Source organism: Chiloscyllium plagiosum, unplaced genomic scaffold, assembly GCF_037043375.1.
Source record: "Chiloscyllium plagiosum isolate Xiang-an unplaced genomic scaffold, Cpla_swu_hap1 HiC_scaffold_37, whole genome shotgun sequence".
Lineage (NCBI taxonomy): Eukaryota > Metazoa > Chordata > Chondrichthyes > Orectolobiformes > Hemiscylliidae > Chiloscyllium > Chiloscyllium plagiosum.
This window is the reverse complement of record NW_028270175.1, coordinates 12554636-12581201: the sequence shown is the minus strand read 5'-3', so window position 1 is coordinate 12581201 and position 26566 is coordinate 12554636. Positions and strand designations below refer to the sequence as shown.

General features: G+C 40.3%; 1 protein-coding gene across 6 annotated transcripts in view; it reads right to left on the bottom strand.

Moving 5' to 3' along the window:
- acot7 (acyl-CoA thioesterase 7) overlaps nucleotides 1–26566 on the bottom strand; it is a 284291-nt gene that overhangs the window by 199359 nt on the left and 58366 nt on the right. For all 6 annotated transcript variants that reach the window (XM_087980339.1, XM_087980340.1, XM_043676080.2 and 3 more), the window contains one exon: nucleotides 6124–6215. In XM_087980339.1, coding sequence (XP_087836465.1) covers nucleotides 6124–6215 — 92 coding nt within the window. The remainder of the gene's footprint in view (nucleotides 1–6123; nucleotides 6216–26566) is intronic.

Sequence of the window (26566 nt, the reverse complement as noted above, 5' to 3'; positions counted from 1 at the left end):
TTTTGAGTTATTTGGATACAGATTTATCTGCTTTCTTAACTAGCGTGTTTGTTTAACGAGGATGGTTAGGTTTGCTGAGGCCTGGACCCTGGAGAGGGGGGCTCCTGAGTTAATACGGGTATATATACAACGCTTCCGTTCTTTTGTTAGGGAGCTTTGCGCTGAGCATTGCTATTTTGTGTTTTTGTGTGTTCTTTTGTTTTATTAGTCACTTACTTATTTATTGGTGATGTTTTGCACAGTGTTAGGTTTTGTTTTGTGTTATAGGGTAGGTTAGTAGTTAGTAGACAGTAGTTGTATTGTAATTTGTGGTATATGGGTATTTGTTATATTTTCAATAACTTTATATTTTTGTAAATGCAAATTTTTTTTCTTGCTAAGAAATATATTTGCAAAAAAAATGGACAGAAAGGCTTGTTAAAAGTTTCTAGTACAGATAGCATTTATTTAATGTGAAAAATTACACTTATCACACTTCTGCTGCGAGGTGACTTGCTCCTCTAGGTAAAGGTAGCTAAAAAAAAAGGGAAGACTTGCATTTATATAGCAGTCTCATGTCCATGTGGATTTCACAGCTGATGAAGACTTATTTCCAATACGAACAAATGACAGAAACTGCGAAGCTACAATGCCCTGACAAATATTTCTTCTCAACCAATATTACTGAAACAGGTTATCTCATCATTATCACATTTTTGTTTGTGGGAGCTTACTGTGCATGAATTGGCTGCAGAGTTTCAAATATTGCAAAAATGATCGCATTTTGAAAGCACTTCATTGTCTGTGAATCACTTTGGGACATTCCAAGGTCATGAACAGTGGTGTATAAAAGTAAGCCTTCCTTCCTTTTTCAGTAGAGTTATGAAAAAGCAAATCTAACCTTTAATTTCCCCAGACTGATGCAAATTAGTTTTGATTAAGCTGTTACAGTGAAATGGCATCTCCCACTGCTCCTTAGTTCTGAATGTAATCAGAATTCCGGCCTCAATGGAAATTAACAGTGCTTCCATAGATTTGCTGATGAAGTTCCATTGCTAAATCATTCCAATTCCCCTTTCAACTGGTTGCATTTATTAGGGATTATATATTGAAAGCCTATATTTATTTATTAAGCAAAAATCAAAGATCGCAATTTCCCCTCCCATGTGGTCGATGATGCCCTCCAGTGCATCTCCTCTAATTCCCGAACCTCTGCCCTCAAACCCCACCCCTCCCAACACAAGGACAGAACCCAACACCCCGCCCCCCCCCCCCCCCCACCCCGCTCCTCACCTTCCACCCCACCAACCTCCTCATACATCACATCATCCACCACCACTTCCACCATCTACAAACAGACTCTACCACCAGAGATATTTTTCCCTCCCAGCATTCTGGAGAGACCACTCCCTCCATGACTCCCTCATCAGAAACATGTGCCCCACCAGCCCACACTCCACTACTGACATTTCCCCCTGCCACCGCAGAAAGTGCAAAACCTGTGCCCACATCTCCCCCCTCACCTCCGCCCAAGGCCCCAAGGATCATTCCTCATGTGACAGAAATGTACCTCCACCAATGTCATCTACTGAATCCATTGCACCCAATGTGGTCTCCTCTACATCAGGCAGGTAGGACGCCAACTTGCAGATCGTTTCAGAGAACATCTCTGGGACATCCACACCAACCAACCCCACTACCCAATGGCTGAACACTTCAACTCCCCCTCCCACCTCCACTCCACCAAGGACACACTGGTACTGGGCCTCCTCCATCGCCAAACCCTTACCATCTGACACCTGTAGGAAGAACACCTTATATTGTGCCTTGGCACCCTCAACCACATGGGATCAATGTGGATTTCACCAGTTTCCTCAATTCCCCTCCACCCACATTATCCCAGTCCCAAGTCTCCAATTCGGCACCACCCTCTTGACCTATCCACCTTTCACATCTATCCACTCCACCCTCCTCTCCAACCTATCACCTTTTCCCCCACCTTCATCTACTTATCACATTCCCAGCTACCTTTCCCCCAAACCCATCTCCCTCACATTTATCTCTTAGCAACCACTCCACCGCCCCCGGCCCATATGCCTCATTCCTGATGAAGGGCTTATGCCCGAAACGTCGATTCTCCTGCTCCTCGGATGCTGCCTGAGCTGCTGTGCTTTTCCAGCGCCACACTGTCGAATCTGATCTCTAATATCTGCAGTCCTCACTTTCTCCAAATATCACAAGCCACCTAGCTGCAAATGTGCCATATATTTTGAAGTAGAAGATGCCACTTCTTGCCCCTTGTGCATCCTCACCAGAATTGCGACTAACCAACAACCTATGCTGCAATCCAATAAGCAATTAAAATGCTGGGATATGGACTGTTCCCCTACCTGCATACCAGTAGTAAGCTTGATGAGGAAGGCTCTAGCATAAGATGGATGCAGTGCCTGGCTTCATTTACAATGACATGGCAAAATGTCTCAGTTCAGTGAGTGCAGTGTGATTATGCTATTTCCACTTCCACATAGGTTGAAAAATAGTTGTCCAAATTCATGATTCAGCATTCTCGACAAAAATCTTAGACACGGGGAGAAAGATGGTTTCTTCAAAAATTGGAAGTAAATTAAATTATTGGAAAAGATCAAAGCGATCATTTCCCTATATCTGGCTGCGCGGTAGCTGGCTGATACCTGCCCAAGTCTTACTTAATAAAAATTCAGACCCTAGTATCCACTAGCTTTGCAAATGCCTGCTGTGAAAATACACATGCAGTATGCACCATCAGACATCTTATATTTGATCATTTTTATTTGCCCATTCATTTCTGACAGTTTCACTGCAGTCAATTGTGCTGTAAGGAATTTGCATAAAACAGAAAGTCAGTAGCATGATACTTTGTCAAATCACAATATAAAGGCTTTGTTACTATAATAGATTTGCTTGCAAAACCCATCCTATGTTGACCAATTACTCACAACTATTTTCAACGCATTCATTTGGGTACTCCAGGTGAGGGAACTACAATTTAGATGCTCACTTTGCTCTATTCCAAAAAACAAAAATAAACTTATGGGTTAAAGCTTTTGTGCAACATTCTGCATCAAAACATTGTGGTCATGTTGTATTATGTAGTATTAGAAGCAATCAGTGGACCTAAAAGTTAATCTTACATCTATACTAAAAATTAGGAAGACAAACTACGGTATCCCCACAAACTGCAAAATTATTGGTTGGGTTTCCCCAAACAATGACAATTCTAAAATGTTAAATAATTTTTTTGAACGAAGTGGTGAAAACTGCCATGATAATAGAAAAATCAAAGAAACATTCAGCAGATCAGCTGTTATATGTTGAGACAGAAACAAGCAAATGTATCAGCTGTCACCAATAAACAAGAAATGTACATAATAATCTGTTCATTTCTGATAAGGAGTCGCATATGTAATGTTAATCCAACAGACTGATGTTGTGAAGTTGAATCATGTACTGAACCTTTAAGAGAGAGTGAATGCTGTTCTGAACTGAGAGCTTACAAACACCTGTGATATGACTAGATGGCAGTCTGAGTGTACTGGGAAATTGAAAATATGTAACATTTGGCTGTGAAATGGATACTTGGATTGGTTGCTGTTTTGAAACAATTCAAATTTAACCAGTTTAAATTATGCCCCCAGATACTAAAATCCAATTGAGTTTTGCTAACATTGAACCAATGAGACAATCTGATGTTGGGGATATAAAAATGTAGGCATTTTGAAATGGAGACAGAGCAACTGCTGTTGAGAAAGACCCAAGAAATTAGGAAACACTCTCTATAAAAGATACCTTTTCATATGGAACATGAAAAGATAAAAAGAAAGAAGACAACCCAGGGAGATCTTCAGAAGAAAGACACCAAGGACAACAGCTGCTGTATGGTTTTGAAATTAAGGTGATGTAATTTTAATAAGTGTCTTATTGGAACAGCATATTGTTATAGAATTGGAGGCAAGTAATAAGCAGTTAAGAGAAAGGAGGCTTAGAGTTGTGAATGGTTGTCGTTTTAATGTTAAATTTTAGAGTTAAAGAATTAATTGATTTTATTTTCTTCAAATAGTGAAACAGTTCTCTGTCATTCATACTTTAACAAATTACGAGGCGAGGTGAGCTTTTCTGGGTGTTTGGTTTGATTTAATTAACAGATGGGTTCCCTGTCATGTCATAATACTGGGCAAATTTTGTGGTTCTCTCACAAGCAGACTGGTGGAAGGGGCTTGCCCGTGAATTCCTCAAATGACATGATTGCCATCCCCCTCTCCACCTGACCCCAATTGTACCTGGTACAAGGGCAACCTGCCCATTAATGTCAAGTCGATGACACGTGTAAGGGTAAACAGATGATTAATGTTAATCAGTTCTCTTTCAGCACATACAAAAAGGGGACAAAGTTTTGGAGTGAGTAATTGATGATCTGCAAGATTGCAGAGAAACATAGAAAATAGGACCTGAAGTCGATCATTTGGCCCTTCATGCACACTCCACCAATCAATAAGATCGTGACTCAGTACCCTGTTCCCTGCGGCCTACGAATGATATCTAACTTTTTCTTGAAAACATTCAATGTTTTGGCCTCAACCGCTTTCTGGTCAGAGAATTCCATAGACTTATCAGTCTCTGGGTAAAGAAATTTCTCCTCATCTCGATCCTAAATAGCCTACCCAATGTCTTTAGATTGTTACTTCTGATTCTGGACCCCCAGACACTGGATGTGTCCTTCCTGTGTTTACCCTGTTTAGCCCTATTAGAATTTTATAAATCTATAAGAGATCCCCCACCTTTTTCTTCTAAACTCCAAGAATACAGTCCTGACCAATCCAGTCTCTCTTTTGTACATCAGTCCTATCATATGATGAATCAGTCTGATAAACCTTTGTTGCACTCCCTCCATAGCCAGATATCCTTCCTCAGATAGGGAGACCAAAACTGCACATAATGCTCCAGGTGTGGTCTCCTCTGCACATATTTGAATAAAGTTAACAGTTAAATAAAAACTCTATGCCTTGGCTCCACGTTCACCATTAATGGCTACTTAAGGGCTCATTTCTATTTGATCTCAATTTTGAGGCTGCTGGGAGGAGTCCAGGAGCAGGAGTACGCCCAGCAGGTCACCCTACTTGCGCCTCAAGTGGAAAAGGGGATCAAAGGATGTGGTCTCCTACAAGGGCCCTGTTTCCACATTAGGCACTCTTCCTTAGATCTACACCCTGAAAATGTTTCTATCTATCAAAGCACTCACTCCCCAAAAGCCTTACTCCCTCTCCCCACCATAGGCACCTGCCTTCCCATCACGCCCCCCACCTCCCCACTTTCAGCATTCACTAGATGTGATTTTCTCTGTTACTTTCTTTTCCTGAAAAGCACAGAAATTGGCTAGTTCACTAACAATTCCTAACTGAATTTTAAGAACATTCCAGTCTACTTCAACTGCTACAACAATTTTAAGACTTCTTTTCAACTCTGAATGCCCAACTGCCACAAACTAAACTGCCCTGTCACTCAGATGAAACTGTTTATCTGAATGGAAATATGACCCCTGTTCTATCTTTCTACTCATCATAAAAGTTCAGCTTTGTCAACGTTTCATTAATGAATTGTTTATCTCATCACTTTATTGAAGTCACATGGCTTATTGGAAATATAGTTTGAACTCACTATTCAAAAATGACTTTCTAGCTGTTTGAGACAATAAATCACCTTCTCAAAACTAAAACCATAAAAACATTTACCTTTACTTTAAAATCCAAATTTCCAAAGGATAAAAAGATATTATTTATCACTGTATGTTCATTCATTCAGGACATCTGTTAAAGTGGTTTGCAGGTGCCCCATCTTCTGCCAAAATGGCTGGGGTCTTACTGTGATCAGCAGGTATGTGTTCTCCACGAACTCTTTGGGTTACAGAACAGCAAAGTCCACCATGCGAAAGGTCCTGCCCATTCTTTTAAATGTTACTGAACTGAATTGTTGTGCTATTCCATTATTTTCAACTTTTAATTACAATTTCAACACATTTTCCTTTCGTTTTCTTCTCATCTTTCAAAACTACTGCTTTTTATAAATTCATGCAATAAAATGCAAATAAGTGTAAAACTGTAAATTAGTTACCTGCACAGAAGGAATCTCCACCACCTTATCTACATTCTCCAGAGACAGTGCCACATACCACAGTGTTGCCCTGTTGGTCAATCGCTTAGCACCTATGATAGGAAACACCCTTTTTAAAATTTAATCACAATGTGCATTTATATTGCAGCATTAACTTAACAAAATGTTCCAGGGCATTTTGCTGAAGCAAAATCACACTGTTCTAAGCAACACTGAGAGATATTATGTATTAAGTGACTGAAAGCTTTATCAAAGAGAGAGGTTTTAGGGAACATCTAAAAGGAAACAAATGAAGAAGCTTGTGGGGAAGAAATGGTGGAATTCTGAAGTTTGGGGTCTGGGCAGCTGAAGGCACCAAAAATGGAATGAAGGAAACAAATCAGAAATTCAGAATCCAATCTGGATAATTCCAGTGATTCTGACTAGGAAAGAGTAACAGTGCAACAAATGCAAAACTGACAAATGATTTTTACAACACACTTTCAGTTGACATGTTGCTAGATTAACAACAGGAGTCAAATTTAACAATAGAAGGCAAAAGTGTTCTTAATTATGTTTGCAGAAATTAGATTTGCATATATACAATAGTGCCTCATTGTGTTTCAGAGAAATCATGTAGAGTACAATGAATAAAAATAAATATTGATGACCAGCCATCATGCCTCATGAGGATAGTATGCTGGGGCTTTTCCTGAAATCAGCACAAAGTGAGGAAATATAAACTGGCTTTTTTTTTAAAAGGCTTTATGACCTTTGTTCAGGCAGAGAGAAAGACACCACTCCCTTATGAATGCTTCTGACCATACTGTCCACGGCCAGAATCTATTCAGCTACCTAGGAGACAATCACATAGCTGTTAACAGGTAAAAAGCCTTTATCATTGACAACTGCTCACCACTCAAGAGATCAATTAGCTGTTTGTTGCTGGCCGAATCTCCCCTTGTACACACCCTCTGTCTACAACTTATATGCATTAAGCTCTACTGCTCCTACTGCTTGAACATCTAGCATTGTAACAGCACCGACAATGAGTGTCAGTAGCCTGCTTCTAAAAATTGCAGTAATCCCTTTCACTATCCTAGTTATAAAAACAGTCCTTTTCCCTTTTCATCCACAATCAAAAATACAGAAAATAAAAAGAGCCACTGTCTATACACAATGAAACATGGCTTATCCTGTTACATTGATATAAGCAAATATTCTAATTTATTAAACACTCAGCAGGTCTTGTAGCATCTGTGGAGACAAACAGAGTTAATGTTTCAGGTTAATAACTCCAGCAAAACTATGGAAAGGGGATCGACTTCAGTAAGGCATTCAACAAGGTTCCTCATGGTAGACTAGTTAGCAAGGTTAGATCTCATGGAATACAGGGAGAACTAGCCATTTGGATACAGAACTGGCTTGAAGGAAGACGACAGAGGGTGGTGGTGGAGGGTTGTTTTTCAGACTGGAGGCCTGTGACCAGTGGAGTGCCACAAGGATCGGTGCAGGGTTCACTTCTTTTCATCATGTATATAAATGATTTGGATGTGAACACAGGAGGTATCCTTAGTAAGTTTGCAGATGACACCAAAATTGGAGGTGTAGTGGGCAGCAAAGAAGGTTACCTCAGAGTACAACTGGATCTTGATCAGATGGGCCAATGTACGGAGGAGTGGCAGACGAAGTTTAATTTAGATAAATGTGAGGTGCTGCATTTTGGAAAGGCAAATCAGAGCAGGACTTACACACTTAATGGTAAGGTCTTGGGGAGTGTATAAGAGACCTTGGAGTGAGAGCATTGGTCAGAGCATTTGAGTACAGGAGTTGGGAGGTCATTTTACGGCTGTACAGGACATTGGTTACGCCATTTTTGGAACATTATGTGCAATTCTCATCTTCCTTTCGGAAGGATGTTGTGAAACTTGAAAGAGTTCAGAAAAGATTTACAAGGATGTTACCAAGGTTGGAGGCTTTGAGCTATCGGGAGAAGCTCATTATGCTGGGGCTGTTTTCCCTGGAGCGTCAGAGGCTGAGGGCTGACCTTATAGAGGTTTATAAAATCATGAGGGGTATGGATAGGCTTAATACACAAGGTCTTTCGCTTGAAGTGGGGGAGTCCAGAACTGGAGGGCATATGTTTTGAGTGAGAGGGGGAAAATTTAAAAGGAACCTAAGAGACAACTTTTTCATGCAGAGGGTGGTGCATGTATGTAATGAGCTGCCAAAGGAAGTATTGGACATTTACTATAAACCGACTGACTCCCACAGCTACCTATATTACACCTCCTCCCACCCTGCCCCCTGTAAAAACGCCATCCCATATTCCCAATTCCTTTGCCTCCGCCGCATCTGCTCCCAGGAGGACCAATTCCAATACCGAACAACCAAGATGGCCTCCTTCTTCAAAGACCACAATTTCCCCTCAGGCGTGGTTAATGATGCTCTCCACCGCATCTCCTCCACTTCCCGCTCCTCCGCCCTTGAACCCCGCCCCTCCAATCACCACCAGGACCGAATCCCACTGGTCCTCACCTACCACCCCACCATCCTCCAGATACATCGTATCATCCTTTGTCATTTCCGACACCTCCAGACAGAACCCACCACCAAGTATATATTTCCCTCCCCTCCCCTATCAGTGTTCCAGAAAGACCACTCCCTCCGTGACTCCCTCGTCAGGTCCACACCCCCCACCAACCCAACCTCCACTCCCGGCACCTTCCCCTGCAACCGCAAGAAATACAAAACTTGCGCCTCACTTCCCTCCAAGGCCCCAAGGGATCCTTCCATATCCGTCACAAATTCACCTGCACCTCCACACACATCATTTACTGCATCTGCTGCACCCGATGTGGCCTCCTCTACATTGGGGAGACAGGCCACCTACTTGCAGAACATTTCAGAGAACACCTCTGGGACACCCACACCAACCAACCCAACCGCCCCGTGGCTGAACACTTTAACCCCCACTCCCACTCCGCCAAGGACATGCAGGTCCTTGGACACCTCCATCGCCAGACCATGGCAACATGACACCTGGAGGAAGAGCGCCTCATCTTTTGCCTAGGAACCCTCCTACCACAAGGGATGAATGCAGATTTCTCCAGCTTCCTCATTTCCCCTCCCCCCACCTTATCTCAGTCCCAACCCTTGGACTCAGCATCGCCTTCTTGACCTGCAATCGTCTTCCCGACCTCTCCGCCCCCACCCCCTCTCCAGCCTTTCACCTTCACCTTAACCTCCTTCCACCTATCGTATTCCCAATGCCCCTCCCCCAAGTCCCTCCTCCCTACCTTTTATCTTAGCCTGCTTGTCACACCTTCCTCATTCCTGAAGAAGGGCTTATGCCCGAAACGTCGATTCTCTGCTCCTTGGATGCTGCCTGACCTGCTGCGCTTTTCCAGCAACACATTTTTCAGTAGAGGAAGTATTGGTGGCTGGTACAATTACAACATTTAAAAGGCATCTGAATGGGTATATGAATAGGAAGAGTTTAAAGAGATATGGGACAAGTGCCGGCAAATGGGACTAGATTAGGTTAGGATATCTGGTCGACTTGCAAGTGTTGGACCGAAGGGTCTGTTTCCATGCTGCACATTTCCATGACTCTAGTTGTTCTCTCTCCAGCTCGCATGGGGTGGTGGGACACCATGGCCATCAATAGCCTAGATTTTCTGATAGCCATACAGGTAGTCGTTATTCTAACATAGATGGGAGGTGCGCATAGCGATCCTGCAAAATTCTCATTGTAGTAAACTCCAAAGGGATTAACGGAAAATTAAAGATTCCACTGTGCACTTCCTTTCTGCAAGCAGCCCTCCAAATGTCTCCACTTAACTTGGAGAATTCCGATTGTTCCATTTAAGATGAATAGTTCCTCTGAAAGGTTGGATTTTCAAATACATCATCCAACTCGAGCAACTATTCAACAGACACTGTACTTACACACACTTCCCCTATTCCATATCTGCCAGACTATTTACATCCTCAGATCTGATCACATACACTTACTCTGCTTTGCACCTGATCCCCCCTTTCCCCCACCACTGGGCTCGACCAACCCTTCCCACTGGAGGGCACACTCATCCTGTCCATAACAGTGGACCTAACACCCCACTCCATCACTCTGCATCCAATCCCATTATTCACGCCTCTGGAACCAAACCTCAATTGGACCAGACACAGACTCCTCACCAAACTGGATTTCTCTCACCCACCTCCCTGATCCACCCTAAAACTGCACCACTTATCTTGCCACTTTGCACCTGACCTATCCCCTTCCCATTTGGATCCTACAAATCTGACACCCTAACCCCACCTCCTCCCTCCTTATATTGCTGACAGCCTACTTACCTGGCATCGTAAGCCATACCAAACTGACGTCCTAGCTCTCCAACACATCAACATCACACTTATGGTATGCAATAATCCTTCGACAACAGCTATCAAAGGTGTTGTCTGGACCTTTAAACATCAGGATACAGCAACTGACTGCTGTGAGCAGAGGGCATGGTACCTTCTGCACCATATAAAAGAAGTGAAAATGAATATGGCTCAAAGTTTCTAAAAAAGCCTTGACTGGAATGTCCTCTCAAAAAACAAAACTACCTCCTTTTCAAAACAAAAGGGTGGTGTGACAATCAGCAAATCAAGACCAATGTATGAGCAAGCTAATTAAAGGTGTGTGAGGCTGAAGTGTTGCTAGATGTCATAAAATCTCCAGGAATATACATGAAGCTGGCTAGCCTCACGTATTAGATTCAAAAACCTGACTACAAAAACCTGCTGTTCATAATTTGTTTATGGATTATTAAAAATCAGACTAATTCATCCAAACATCAGGCCTATGTGGCTGAAATAAAAACAGACAATGTTGGAAAAGCTCAATAGGCAAGTAGCATTTTTGGAGATAAGCAGAATTATGTTTCAGATCAGTTGTTATGCTCTGAGCTTAAAATATCCAGCATTTTATTTCAGATTTCTATTACTCATAACATATTGTTTTCTGGTGCATGACTGGGTCTTAATAACAGAAAATCAAGTCTTTGACATTTGTTATGAAGATGTGGGTGTACTGTACCTTTAATAAAGTTAAAAGTATTTGAGTAATTCTCTTACAATTCCAGCTTTACTTTTGTCCTTGATTAAACCCAAATCTAACTTATTTGCTAATTCTATGTGTATGGCCTTTTTCTTTCTTTCTAAATTTTCTTGGCAAATTTGAGAATCATCTTCAAATTCCAGAACCTCTTTAGCAATTTTAAGAGCCATTTCTCTCATTTTTAATTTAATCAACCACAAATCACCGAAATTAAACACCTTAGTTTTATTTAAAAATCTAACCTGCAAGTGTTTAAATCTACTGGGATTTTTCATACCCCCAAATCTATTCAAATTTGTCTAAACCAGTTCAAATCCCGGATGAGTCCCCAAATTGTTACGACATGGGGTAAACCCTCCTGCTTAATTTAAACCAGCAACACAGAAAAAATTATACCGTGCAGTAATCTGTGAAAATTTGAGAGGCCAAGAACTATTTAAAGTAAAATTTAACAACTTTATTTTTTAATGTATAACTGAGAATAATTAACTAACAACTATTTACAACTCCTTTCTCTAACTTATCTTTTACTTTCCCCTATACAACACTGGTCTGATAAAAATCCCAATTAAGATCTACAAATTAAAACTTCTTATCTCAAAGCGAGGCAGCTTTCAGTTCTTCACCATATTCCTGTCTTCTTTTCTTCTTCTTGGTGATTCTGCTTCACAGGTTACAGATCGATAAAGAGAGCTATTTTTTCAGACAGTCTTTACATGCTGGCGGTTTGGCAGTTCTCCCCTCAACTGTTCAATTTCCCCTGACCTTATACCCCCCCCCCCCAAAGCATCAGATTGTGTCATTGGTTTTTAAGATTGTCAATATATTCAATTCAAACTTGATTGGAGGTTCGTATTTTAGGATATAATTTAAACTGATTGGCTGAATTCAATTGTCCAGGCAATGGTTCGGCCAAATGTTACAATTTTTTTTTCAGAACACTTGGTGCTGTCAGGTAGTTTTACTAGTTTTTAACTTTCTTAAAGGTACAGTACACCCAAATCTTCATAACACATTCCTAACCTGTGAATACTATTGCAACAACTCTCTGTTGCTGTATTTAAATGTTGAGATTAATGTTAAAAGCTTTGAGCCTTATCATGCCTATTAATTTCCTGTTCCTGATTTGAGCAAGGCTGCAAGTTACTGAAATTAAATGAGGAACAGATAGGGGGTGGGTTGTAACACAGCTGTCCTGAGTCCATCCATGTCTGTTTATGACTATGTAATGCTAGCTAATAAATTGAGACAGGATTAAAATATCATAAATGTCCAAGTACAGATTTAATTTCGTAACGTTGACTCAATTCTGCTCATGTAAATACGAGTAATACCTATATTTTGTTATTTTAAACCAAATTTATCAATTCCTCTGTTGGACATTTTGCTAAAAGATTGAAAGAATTCTCAAAGGTCTGCATTTAAACTTTTCCCCTGAAATACCTTCAAAATGACACTTCAAAACTTATTATTTCAAAGTATGTTATTTAAAAATGAAAGTTAATAGGAATATTATATGTATATCGTAGCCAGCTCATTTACACCAACTCACATGAAATTGTAAGTGATTAATTAGAGATGTAGGAAGGCTTGTGTAATTGAAGCAGTGAAAATATCACACTTCCACTGAATTACCCGGCCAGAAATTGCTAGCCAGCAGGCTGCCATTCTTTTTCAGATTTATGCCCCCTCCCTTGCATCTAGCCTGTTTTTCTTCTGAATACCAGGAACACAACATACATTTATTAAGTTAAAAATCACACAACACCAGATTATAGTCCAACAGGTTTAATTGGAAGCACACTAGCTTTCGGAGCGTGACATGTATGCTCAAACTGTCAGGAAATATATAAATGCCAGATTCATCAGCCGTACCCATAAGGTAGAGCAAAACATCACCCGTTCCCAACGCTATGCCATCCAGGCTCTCAAAACCAATCACAACATTGTCATCAAACCAGCAGATAAAGGATGAGCCGTTGTCATTCAGAATAGAACAGATTACTGCAAGGAAGTGTACCGACAACTGAACAACCAGGAACACTACAGGCAACTACCAGCTGATCCGACCAAAGAACATATCCGAGAATTAAACACACTGATCAGAACTTTGGATCCAGTCCTTCAGAGCTCCCTACGCGCCCTCATCCCACGTACTTCTCGTGAGGCGACTTCTACTGCCTTCCAAAGGTACACAAAGCCAACACACCGGGACGTCCCATCGTGTCGAGAAATGGGACCCTATGTGAGAATCTCTCTGGCTATGTGGAAGGCATCTTGAAACCTATTGTACAGGGGATTCCCAGCTTCTGTCGCGACACTACGGATTTCTTTCAGAAACTCAGCACCCATGGACCAGTCGAACCAGGAACATTCCTCGTCACAATGGATGTTTCCGCACTCTACACCAGCATCCCCCACAATGATGGCATCGTGGCAACAGCCTCAGTACTCAACACCAACAACTGCCAGTCTCCAAACACCATCCTACAACTCATCCGCTTTATCCTCGATCATAACGTCTTCACCTTTGACAACCAATTCTTCATCCAGACACACGGAACAGCCATGGGGACCAAATTTGCACCCCAATATGCCAACATTTTTATGCACAGGTTCGAACAAGATTTCTTCTCTATGCAGGATCTCCAACCGACATTGTACACCAGGTACATTGATGACATTTTCTTCCTCTGGACCCATGGCGAGGAGTCACTGATAAAACTATACAGTGACATCAACAATTTTCATCCCACCATCAAACTCACCATGGACTACTCTCGACTGTCTGTCTCATTCTTGGACACGTGCGTCTCCATCAAGGACGGACACCTCAGCACCACACTCTACCGCAAACCCACAGACAACCTCACAATGCTACACTTCTCCAGCTTCCACCCAAAACATATTAAAACAGCCATTCCCTATGGACAAGCCCTATGCATACACCAGATCTGCTCAGATGAGGAGGAACGTGACGGACACCTGGAAGTACTCAAGGATGCCCTCACAAGAACGGGGTACAATGTTCAACTCATTGACCGCCAGTTCCGACGTGCCACAGCAAGGAACCGTAATGACCTCCTCAGGAGACAGACACGGGCTGCAATTGACAGGGTACCCTTCGTTGTTCAGTACTTCCCAGGGGCTGAAAAATTACGCCATGTTCTTCGTGACCTGCAACACATTATCAATGAAGATGAGCACCTCACCAAGACCTTCCCCATACCTCCACTACTTGCCTTTAAACAACCGCCAAACCTCAAACAGATCATTGTTCGTAGCAAACTGCCCGGCTCTCAGGACAACTCCATACAACCCTGTCACGGTGGACGCTGCAAAACGTGTCAGATTGTGGACATAGATACCACTATTACGCGTGGCAACACCTCCCACCGTGTACATGGCAGGTACTCATGTGACTCAGCCAACATTGTCTATCTTATACGTTGCAGGCAGGGATGCCCGGAGGCATGGTACATTGGGGAAACTGAGCAAAGGCTACGACAACGGATGAATGGGCACCGCACAACAATCAACAGACAGGAGGGTTCCCTCCCAGTTGGGGAACACTTCAGTGGTCCAGGACATTCAGCCTTGGACCTTCGGGTGACCATCCTCCAAGGTGGACTTCGGGTCAGGCAGCAGAGGAAAGTGACTGAGCAGAGGCTGATAGCTAAGTTCGGTACCCATAGGGAGGGCCTCAATCGGGACCTTGGGTTCATGTCACATTACAGGTGATCGCCATTGCACTACACACACACACACACACACACACACACACACACACACACACAGATATTCCTACACACACACACACTCTCACATGCACACGGACACAGATACACACAGACGTGCACACAGACACTCACACACACCCTTATAGACACACAGACTCCCACACATGCACCCCCTCACAGACTTAAGACACTCTGCACTCACTACACACACACACACACTTTCTCACACTCTCAACCCCCACCCCAGACAGACACACACACAGACAGAAAAAGACCCACATGCACACATATATATTGTGTGTGGTGAATTTTTTTTGGTACTTTCAGAGTTACATTGCACTTTGCTCAAAAACCACATAGATTCATGTCGAACTCTGAGCTCAAAAACTGCATGAATTTATGTAAAACTCTGTTATTTCACTTTTTAGATTGGAATCAATCTAAACATCAGGTCATAGACAGAGAACACAGGGGGCTAACACCTTCAACATATTGTCTTGCTATCACCATTGTTAACAGCTAACCCGAGAATGCAACTTTAAAAAAAAGGGTTTTGTGATTTACACATGAAAGAAGTGAAACTATCACTGTATTCTAACAGATGAAAGGCTTAACAGGCAATCAATTCTTCAATGTATAATTTCAGTTACATCACACTGCAAATTTTTGCTATAAATTCTGTGTTACGATCGAGCCCTCCACAATCACCTGATGAAGGAGCGTCGCTCCGAAAGCTAGTGTGCTTCCAATTAAACCTGTTGGACTATAACCTGGTGTTGTGTGATTTTTAACTTTGTACACCCCAGTCCAACACCGGCATCTCCGAATCATGACTACATTTATTAAATTATAGAAAATGTACAGTATAGAAATAAACCATTTGGCCATAGTATTCCATACTGATGTTTATGCTCTATACAAGCCCCCTCCTCTCCTATTCATTCAATGCTGACAATTCTTCCTTTCTCCATCTCATACTTAGCAGCTTCTCTGTAAATGCAGCTATGCAAATCACCTCAACTAGAATTCTGAGTTCTACATCATAACATTGGTCTGAGTAAAGAAGCTCCTTCTGCATTTTCGATTGTATTTACTTGTAACTACCTTCTCAATGTTTACTCTACAAAACCCTTCATAACCTCTCAGGTTACCCTGCATCTTTCTTTTTTATCCCAGAGAACCTAACCTTATCCTATCCAATCTTTCTTGATAAGTATTGCCTGTCAAATCTGGTATAATTTTCATAAAGCTTTTTTTTCATTGTCTCCAGTGCATTCATGTCCTATTACATCATAAGATGTACAGCAGAAGTAGGATGTATAATATGGAGACCTGAATTTTGTATTGTGTAAATATGGCTTGACCAAGGTTCTATATCTACTCAATGTAGTTTTTCTGCTTTTGATATCCAACATTTTTCCTCAGTGCTTAGCTTGCCATTTTATAATGGCCACATTAATCTGCATCACTACATTTTAGTGATTTAAGTATTTATACTCCACCAGATCAGGATCAAGGGGCTGAATGGGCTAATCCTATTCCTCTGTGCTTGTTAGACAAAAGGACGTAAAGGACCATCATCCATCTACTGTCACCTCAATAGTGGATAGAGGAGTTGCATGTAAGCCTTGAGTTCATTTCCCATTAGTCCAGCATCTCTGCATTCTATTCCTACTGTCACCCCTCTGTTTTTTGACCTGCTATACTGTTCCAATGAAGCTCAATGAAAGTGTGATGGGTATCTCTCTTATCGCTTTGGTTATTCTCGCAAACTGTATTTTACGTGACTCATATTTCTTTGATTTATTTCATTTTTTTCCTTCTTTTATCTCCTGAACATATCTTTTCTGTCATTTAACCATATTATATTGTCCACCTAAGAACTTTATAGGTATTGTCATTTCTTTGTGTGTAGGGACATTTTATGTATTTCCTCCTTCCCTCTTTCCTGTACCTTTACAAATGTTCCTTCATTCTTTTTAAATCAGAGAAGTGTTGAGGATGAGGATTGAGTCTTATACTCGAGTCACTGACTGACTGGAGTTCTCTCCATAGATGCATTGACAGTCCACAGTATTTTCTGTTTTCATTTCAGGAAGTATTTTTTACCATTTAGTAAACCGCCAGTTATATGGGATGTTTCAAAAACAAATTACATTTCTTAAAATAAAGGTGACATTCCTGTCAGAATTCTTAGCACAATTTCTTGCAGTTATTCACACACTTTTGAAGACTATATCTGTCACCTCATCCAGGTGGCTGGATTCATGTAATTGAGGTACATAAATGAGCCACTTAACATTACATAAAGGAAAATACTGTGGATTCTGGAAATCTGAAACAAACCTAAAGAATACTGGAGAAAGTTAGCACAATCTGGCAGCACCTGTGGAGGGAGACACAGATAACATTTCGAGTCTGGTATGACTCTCCCTCAGTTTTAAAGAAGCGTCATACCAGACTCAAAATGTTAACTATTTTCTCTCTCTGTGGGTGCTGCCAAACCTAATGTCACATAACTGTCTGCACCTCTTCTGAAGTGTAGGCAACTTAACAATGGTAGGAGTGTGTTACAAAGCCTCTTATGTTCAAGGAACAACATAGCACATCAGCATACAGATCCAATAATTCTTGTTCTGTATAGACACCGCTAAATATAGAGCACTAGCCTAAATGCTATCAGTTTCTATCATTCTGGCGCAATTTTGATCCTGAATGGAGACCAAAATATTCACTTTTATATTTCATAGCCTTTATATTCAAGGCATTCAATCTTTGATGAACGTGTCACCCTGGCTACTTTCAGCTGAGTCAGTGATGGAGTACTACAATTTGCCTCAGCATATCTGGGCTAGGGAGGACCAGATGAGGAAATCAAATATAGTTACTATTCCTGACTTTCAGCAGGAACATTTTCCATGTGTAGATTTTGGACATGGAGAAGATCAGGCTTGGTAGCAATTGCTGTCATGGTTAAATATCCGATTGACAAGCTTGTTTTGAAGGAAAACATTTGGGAATGGTTATGGAGGACAGACAGGAGACATGAAATCATTTACCTGCAGAAGTCAGCATTTTCAGGATAGGGTGGAAGAATATATTCTATTATAATTTCATTGCTTCAAATGAGGAAAAATGGGACAATGTTGTGCCTTTGTTCTGCAAACTGAATTGATGAAAAATGCACCAATATGAAGGCTATACCCAAAGCCAAACTGCAGCTGGAGTGATCGCAGCTTTGAGATATACAGAAATTTCTGGCTGGTGCTTGTTACAAGCATTTTGCCCTTAACATATGCTAATGAAAGACCTAATGCTGGTTCCACAAACCCTCAACCAAAGTGTAACAGACTTAGTGGAGTATGCAGTTAACCTGAATCACATTGATGTGGCCCAATATCCAATTTCACATGAGTATCAATGGATTTCAGTTTCTGATTGACACTCTGAGCATGACAACCTTTTCATGGCCATAAACAATCTTGGGTCTAAACAAATGTATTCCATAAAGATTTTGTTGGCTCTTTAATACAATGATTTCACCAAGTCTCTTTTCAAATACTAAATAAAAATTGAATGGAATACAAACATTGCAAATGCCCAATAACTATTTGTTGATTTGTCTAATTATCCATCCTTGTTCTTTCCAATCTTGTTGATGTCCTATGTTACATTGTTTTTCATCCACATTTCCAAGTTGAGAGATTCTGTTACATTATTCACGCTATTAGTTAATAATTATTAAATACTGCTAACAGCTAATAATAATCACTAAAGGACTGAAAGTGCTCACTAATTTAAATTTCCTTCGACTACTGATGAAAATGTTTCCTGTAATTTTCACCCCACCTCTCCAGAAAGTAAAAATTCAGCTCTGTACAAATAATATTTACCAAAGTAAGAGACATTAAGATTGAACAGAGCAAGACCAGTGCATGCATTATGTTATGGACCAGATCTAACCCCTTCAAAATACATGAAGAAGACCGCCTTGGCCTTCTGGTGTTCTTATTTTAAAGGTAAATGTAGGGCATTGTGTTCCAGATACAATTCAATTTGATCAAACTACTGAACATTAAGCAAAACACTACAGTTAAATATAGACAAAATTAAAAAATGAAAAGAATTGATTTAACTGTAACTCTATTGAAATGTTTAACAAAGCAATATATTTATTAAATACCACTAATTAACTGTTGCAATATAGTGACATCCCATAAACAACCTTGGCAAAGGAAAATTCAGTAAAATAGATTGTCTCACATGCAATTCTAACAGCAGGAAGAGAAGCCCAGGTTTTAGCATTACCAGTGACAGGAATAATGATAAGGTCCTAGGGAGTGTTGCTGAACAAAGAGACTTTGGAGTGCAGGTTCATAGCTCCTTGAAAGTGGAGTCGCAGGTAGATAGGATAGTGAAGAAGGCGTTTGGTATGCTTTCCTTTATTGGTCAGAGTATTGAGTACAGGAGTTGGGACGTCATGTTGCGGCCGTACAGGATATTGGTTATGCCACTGTTGGAATATTGCATGCAATTCTGGTCTCCTTCCTATCGGAAATATGTTGTGAAACTTGAAAGGGTTCAGAAAAGATTTACAAGAATGTTGCCAGGGTTAGAGGATTTGAGCTATAGGGAGAGGCTGAACAGGCTGGGGCTGTTTTCCCTGGAGCATCGGAGGCTGAGGGGTGACCTTATAGAGGTTTACAAAATTATGAGGGGCATGGATAGGGTAAATAGGCAAAGTCTTTTCCCTGGGGTGAGGGAGCCCAGAACTAGAGGGCATAGGTTTAGAGTGAGAGGGGAAAGATATAAAAGAGACCTACAGGGCAACTTTTTCACACAGAGAGTGTTACGTGTATAGAATGAGCTGCCAGAGGAAGTGGTGGAGGCTGGTACAATTGCAACATTTAAAAGGCATTTGGATGGGTATATGAATAGGAAAGGTTTGAAGGGATATGGGCAGGGTGCTGGCAGGTGGGACTAGATTGGATTAGGACGGCATGGACGGGTTGGACCGAAGGGTCTGTTTCTATGCTGTACATCTCTATGACTCTAACCAGTGTCAAGACCCCAACAACTACTAGTGAAGGTTAAAACTGAAAAAGATCCTGGTTCTGTGGAGCTTGACCCCACACATTCAGACTGTTTCTCTTGTTCCAACTTGTTAAAAAACCACAAAGCCTCATAAGCTGTTTCCTTTATTTGCTTCAGAGCAGACTACTTGCTACCTCTGTCAAAATGTTTCTTCATAAAAAAAATTCAAAATATACCTCTTATAGTCGTAGTATCGTTACAACTATATTGGAAAGAAAGAACTTGCACAAAAAGGAGACCTTGGAGTACAGGTTTATAGTTCCTTGCAAGTATAACCATATTAGGGAGATTTAAACAATCTTTGGATAAACACATGGATGATGGGATAGTGTAGGAGGACGAGCTGAGAATAGTTCATAGGTCGGCACAACATCGAGTGCCGAAGGCATGTGCTGTATTGTTCTATGTTCTGTATTCTATAGTCATAGGTTGACATGTTGTCAAGAAAGCGGTTGGTATGCTTGCATTTATTGATCAGTGCATTGACTATTGAAGTTAGAAGATCACTGGTCAGGTCACTTTTGGAATACTGTGTGAAATTCTGGTCTCCATGCTACTGGAAGGATGTTGTGAAACTTGAAAGAGTTCAGAAAAGATTTACCCTGGATGTTGCCATGATTGGAGGGCATGAGCTATAGGGAGAGACTGTATATGCTGAGGCTATTTTCCCTGAAGCATCAGAGGCTGCAAGGGTGGCCCTCTACAGGTTTACATGAGGGGCAATGGACAGGGTAAATAGACATGGTCTTTTCCTGGTTTGGGACAGTCCAAAACTAGAAGGCATCAGTTTAAGGTGAGAGGGGAAAAATTTAAAAGGGACCTAAGCGGCAAATATTTCATGCAGAGGATGGTGTGTATATGAAATCAGCTGCTAGAGGAAGTGGTGGAGGCTGGCACAAATACAACATTTAAAAGGCATCTGGATGGGTATATGAATAGGAAGGGTTTAGAGAGTTATGGGCCAAAGTTGGCAAACGGGACTAGATTTATTTAGGATATCTGGTTGGCATGGGCAAGTTGGACTGAAGGGTCTGTTGCCATGCTGTACATTTCTATGACTTTATGATGCAGTGTCTTTTTAAGGTCAATCATGGTATCAACTGTGAAAGAGGGTCAGATAGTTCAGTTGGTTGACGACTGGTTTGCAATGCACTGTTGCCAACATTGCGGTTTTAATTCACAAACCAGCCAAAGTTTGCATGAAAGATGCTCCTCTGCTCAACTGCTCCACTCCCCTGAGGTGTGGTGACCCTTAGGTTAAACTACCATCAGTAGTTTCTCTGTAATGTGAGTGCAGCCTATGGTCCAGTTGGGCTATGCGGCTTTATCCTTAGTTAGTATTACAATTATTCAGATGGCTTAGGGATAAGATCATTAAAATATACTGAGAACTACATTTTTAAAGATGTGAAAGCATTAGAGAAAATACAGAAAAGATAAATGACAAAGGTTCTAGAGACCTAATGGTAAGGTCATAGGGAGTATTGCTGAAAAAGAGACCTTGGAGTGCATGTTCATAGTTCCTTGAAAGTAGAGTCGCAGGTAGATAGGATAGTGAAGGCAGCATTTGGTATGCTTTCCTTTGAGCATTGAGTATAGGAGTTGGGAGGTTATGTTGCAGCTGAACAGGACATTGATCAGACCACTTTTGGAATATTGCATGCAATTTGGTCTTCTTCCTATTGAAAGGATATTGTGAAACTTGAAAGGGTTCAGAAAAGATTTACAAGGATGTTGCCAGGGTTGGAGGCTTTGAGCAATAGGGAGAGGTTGAATAGGCTGGGCCTGATTTCCCTGCAGCATCAGAGGCTGAGCGGTGACCATATAGAGGTTTATAAACAAGGTCTTTTTCCTGGGGTGGGGAAGTCCAGAACTAGAGAGCATAGGGTCAGGGTGAGAGGGGAAAGATATAAAAGGGACCTAAGGGGCAACCTTTTCACGCACAGGGTGGTACATGTATGGAATGAGCTGCCAGATAGAAGTGGTGGAGGCTCGTACAATTGCAACATTTAAAAAGCATCTGGATTGGTTTATGAATTGGAAGGGTAAGAAGGATATGGGCCAGGTTCTGGTAAATGGGACTAGATTAGGTTAGGATATCTGGGTGGCATAGATGAGTTGGACCGAAAGGTCTGTTTCCACACTGTATATCTCTATGACTCTATGAGGAACAAGGCATTGAATCTTCTCCTTAAAACAACACTACTGTATCACTGAGGGAGTACTGCACTGTCAGTAGTGTCACATTTTAGATGAGCCATGAAACAAAATTCAATATGTAAAGTCCTCTGCTGTTATTCACAGAAGAGTCAGGGAGCTCACGAATTGCTTGATTTAATATTGACCTGACAACCGTCACCAAAACACACATTATTTGAACATTCGTCCCACTGCTGTTTGTTGGAATTGGCTGCAGCAAATTTTCTTCTGCATTTCCCTGCATTACAAAAGTGACAACATTTCAAAGGTACATCATTAGTTGTAGGATTCCCTGAACTCAAGAAAGGCTCTACTTAAATGCACATTCTTACTTTTTGATTTGTTTCATTTCTATTTGTGGGACTATTATGTATTCATCAGTTGCATTACAGGAATGACTGCACTTCAGAAGTTAGTCAATTGCTGCAAAGTAGCAATGAAAGATGATGTAAAGTAATTCTTCCTTTCAATCCACTGTCTTGCACATTAAGCTGGAATTATTCACCCAACCACTGAGAAATGAGTAACAAAAAATTTCCCAAGAAAAACTCAGATTGATATTATTCTTAAATAAGAATAGTGCATGTAATTTTGTTTAACTCCTGGGTTTCCCATGATGAGTCAGAAGTAGTGCTATTTCAAGGTAATTCTGGGGGCGTGAGGTGGAGTGGGTAATGTTCACATGCTAACTGAAAGGATTTATTATGAAGTCACTGAGAAATGCAATTCCATTTGCAAGTGGCAGAAGCTACATGGACACAGTGATTCACAGTACCCTGTTAGTTTCTCAACCTGTAAGTTTTTAACACTGTCAGTATTTAGGACATATCCATTACTGAAAAGGGGACTGGCAGTCTTGCTGTCAATCCTCAAAGTAATGTTGACTTGCCATGTATCCCTTTCCCGCATCAAAACATGTCACTGTTATGAATTAGAAGTGAGCCTTAACTATGTTTTGACAGTTGCATTGTTTAAACTGTTTGCATTGTGATAATAGTGTTTACTGAAAGCTTTGTCTCACTGTCCTTAAAAGATAAATTCTGAACTCAGCACCGCCTTCCTAACCTGCAATCTTCTTCCTGACCTCTCCGCCCCCACCCCAGTCTGACCTATCACCCTCACCTTGACCTCTTTCCACCTATCACATTTCCGACGCCCCTCCCCCAAATCCCTCCTCCCTACCTTTTATCTTAGCCTGCTGGAAATGCTGCCTGACCTGCTGCGCTTTTCCAGCAACACATTTTCAGCTCTGATCTCCAGCATCTGCAGACCTCACTTTCTCCTCATTCTTTAACTAGGCTAAGTTCTTCATGCAACTAGCTGAGGCAGGTCCTTGAAATCTCTTGAGATCACATGCTGGCTTTTAAGAGGGTAAAGCATTCAATTAAAAATTCTGAAGACAAATCAAAATGGAACTGTACGTTGAACACCCCTTATTTTCAATAAGTTATCATGCTGTCTCCAACCAAAAGTAGCCATGAAATTTGAGACCCCCTTCCTATTATAGTACACTTCTCCTATCTTTATGAGAAAATAAAGTTATTCTAACAAACATTTCAGCTATTTGCTGACTGCTAATTGTAAAAGTGTATCAGATTGAAACTTTTGCACTGCATAATAGTGACTCAGGAGATGTTTCAATTGATAAATTCTGTAATATTTATAACCAAATAGACAACAAATTTTATTAGGGAATTATTTTATTAAAACCTGCCATCCTAGCAATGTAAGGATTCGTGTACCTTGAACATTCTGGAAGAATGATTTCTTCTGTGGATTGTATGTAGTCAAAAAGACATTTATTGCAGCAGATTTATAATCTCACTGATATATAACTCTGAGAGAACATCTTACTTACTGTGATGTACCAAATATTTTTATATTTAAAATATTTTTTTTTCCTGATATCTTACTGTGAGCAAAGATGTTGGTGTTACTATATCTAAAGGGCAAAATCATAATTTAGATAAATCTACCTACAAAATGATCTAGGCTCCCAGATGTACAGAATGAAAAATTATATTGGATAAAAAGTGTTGCCTTTTTTAATATATTTCAGGACCTTTAAACAACCTGTTTGTGCAACACAAACATAAAACCATAATATATGTACCTATAATGTTCAAAACAGATACCAAATACTAAACAGGGTCTTTTTCCATTTCTAAGCCGTCCCCCATATTTCATTTTTATATGCAAATTTCATCCACTGACTCTTCCATGGCAACCTGTTCTAATTAATCATTGAACTTTACTGGAATTCAAACCTTTCTCCATCTTAAAACACATTTAAAATGCCAAAGAAAGAAACAGAATGGTAAGTTTTATAATCTATTTCTTGTTTCTGGTCTACCACAAAATAATAATAACATGTAGCTAAAAATGTACAGGGGTCTTGACTCAAACTGAATCTGACAGTATGCTTTTGGGAATGAGATTTGCATCACACCCAACCAAAACAACCCTGACAGGATGGTATCTATAGCAACAATATGGAAATGTTGCATGTCTCCTTTTGAGAACAACATCCAGCTAACCAAAAGCCGCTCTCACCCTTAATTTCTTTTGACTGATCAAAAATTTAAGAAGTACTCAAAGTGCAGTCATTGACCACCCATATATATCTTTATTTTTAAAAGAGAATTTGCTACACAGGTCAAATTGATTCAGCAATAAAATGACGTAGGTGGGTGGGTTACAAAAATATGTGATATGCCCATTTTGTATATTTTAGTCCTCTTCACAGAATGTAACACATTCCCTAGAAACTTGAGGCTAATTGGATATGACAGACATACAGAATAAATTCTGCTCTGATTATTTTCTGTTGTCAGTTGCTGTAAAACATTGCTTCAAGGGAAGTGCTCAGGAAAATTTATTTTACAATTTCTCTCATTCCCTACTGCTTCTCCACTATTAAATATCAGTTTTAATTGCAGATTTTCTAGTTGCTGACAATCAAACACTTGGTGCCTCTTTTTGCACTGTTATATAATAGTTTTCTACTTTTGGGCCATGCGTGGTGGTGGATGGCAGAAATCTGAACTGCATATACAATGTTTACTTACATGCTGGCTGCCTTCAAGGTATAAAAGTGAGCATTTACTTATACAGAATCAAGAATCAGTAATTCATTAATAATTAGACGGTATAGTTTAGCATTGTTGTGCAGGATTATAGCAAAAAACTTTATATTCTCCTGACCTTTAAATGGAGGACAAAGGCATATCAAAGACATGCATGTAGATGTTGTACAATTAAACATTATATTGGCAACAATATTTCATAAGCTTATGGGTCTAGTTGCAGAGATGTTGAAAGTACTACTGAAGGTATTCACCTTTGTAAAAAGGTGGACAATGTATCTTTATATTAGGCTAGCAAAACTAATATAATGCCACATGCCATGGTTAACTTAGGTCAGAAGAATCAGCAGGATGTTTACTTCTTGAAAAATCTTTCCAGCCTCAATTCACTTGGTCTCCTGCCGCATGACATGGTTTAGATCAATAGCAAGATACATACAATATTTAATGCACTAATGACCTACCTTAGAGATTGCAATAACAAGCCAAGAAGAGAAAAGAAGTCCTGACTCAGGAACTAGAGCAATGTGATTGTGCACAGTTGATTCATGGATTGAGCCAAAGTGCAAAAGCAAACCTGATATAATGTTAATGTTTAACTCCAGAAGCCAATCTGACTCAATATTACAATGCATTGCACTGGGGCTAGCACAAGACATGTCATGATCTTATTGTACCTGTGGATAGAGGACTCACCATTCATTTTCCTTAAAATGCATAAACTGCAAAGTATCTGTTTCTGGTTGCACCATATCAATTCATTGTGTTATCTCAAAAAAATGAATACTGCTTTTCCAAATTCATATTTCAGGTTGTCAAAAGCATACATTAGAAGCTTTCACTCTAGCTATAAAACTTCTCATTTATTTTCAATTAATCAATCTGCTATGGTCATTTCTTTTGATTTAAGAATACCAAGCAGGCTCTCCAGCAAGTGTTTTTTCTCTCTCTGCTTTCATCACACCATCTCTTTTAGTGGCACCTCAAAATTTCAGAATTCCACCTCTTCCTTTCCTTGAAACTGTTAAAACTATATAAAAGGGCTCTCACTAAATATCATCAGTGCAAATAACTGAAATTGTGAAGAAAATGCTGTTGCTGGTTGTAAGAAGTGCCAAAGTGATGTAGTATTATATAGTGTTTTGGACAGACATTATAACAAGTGTACAAGTTCCAGCTGTGTTAATTGTGTAAATATATTGAAGGCAATATATTTTAAGTGTGCTCTCAATTTAACT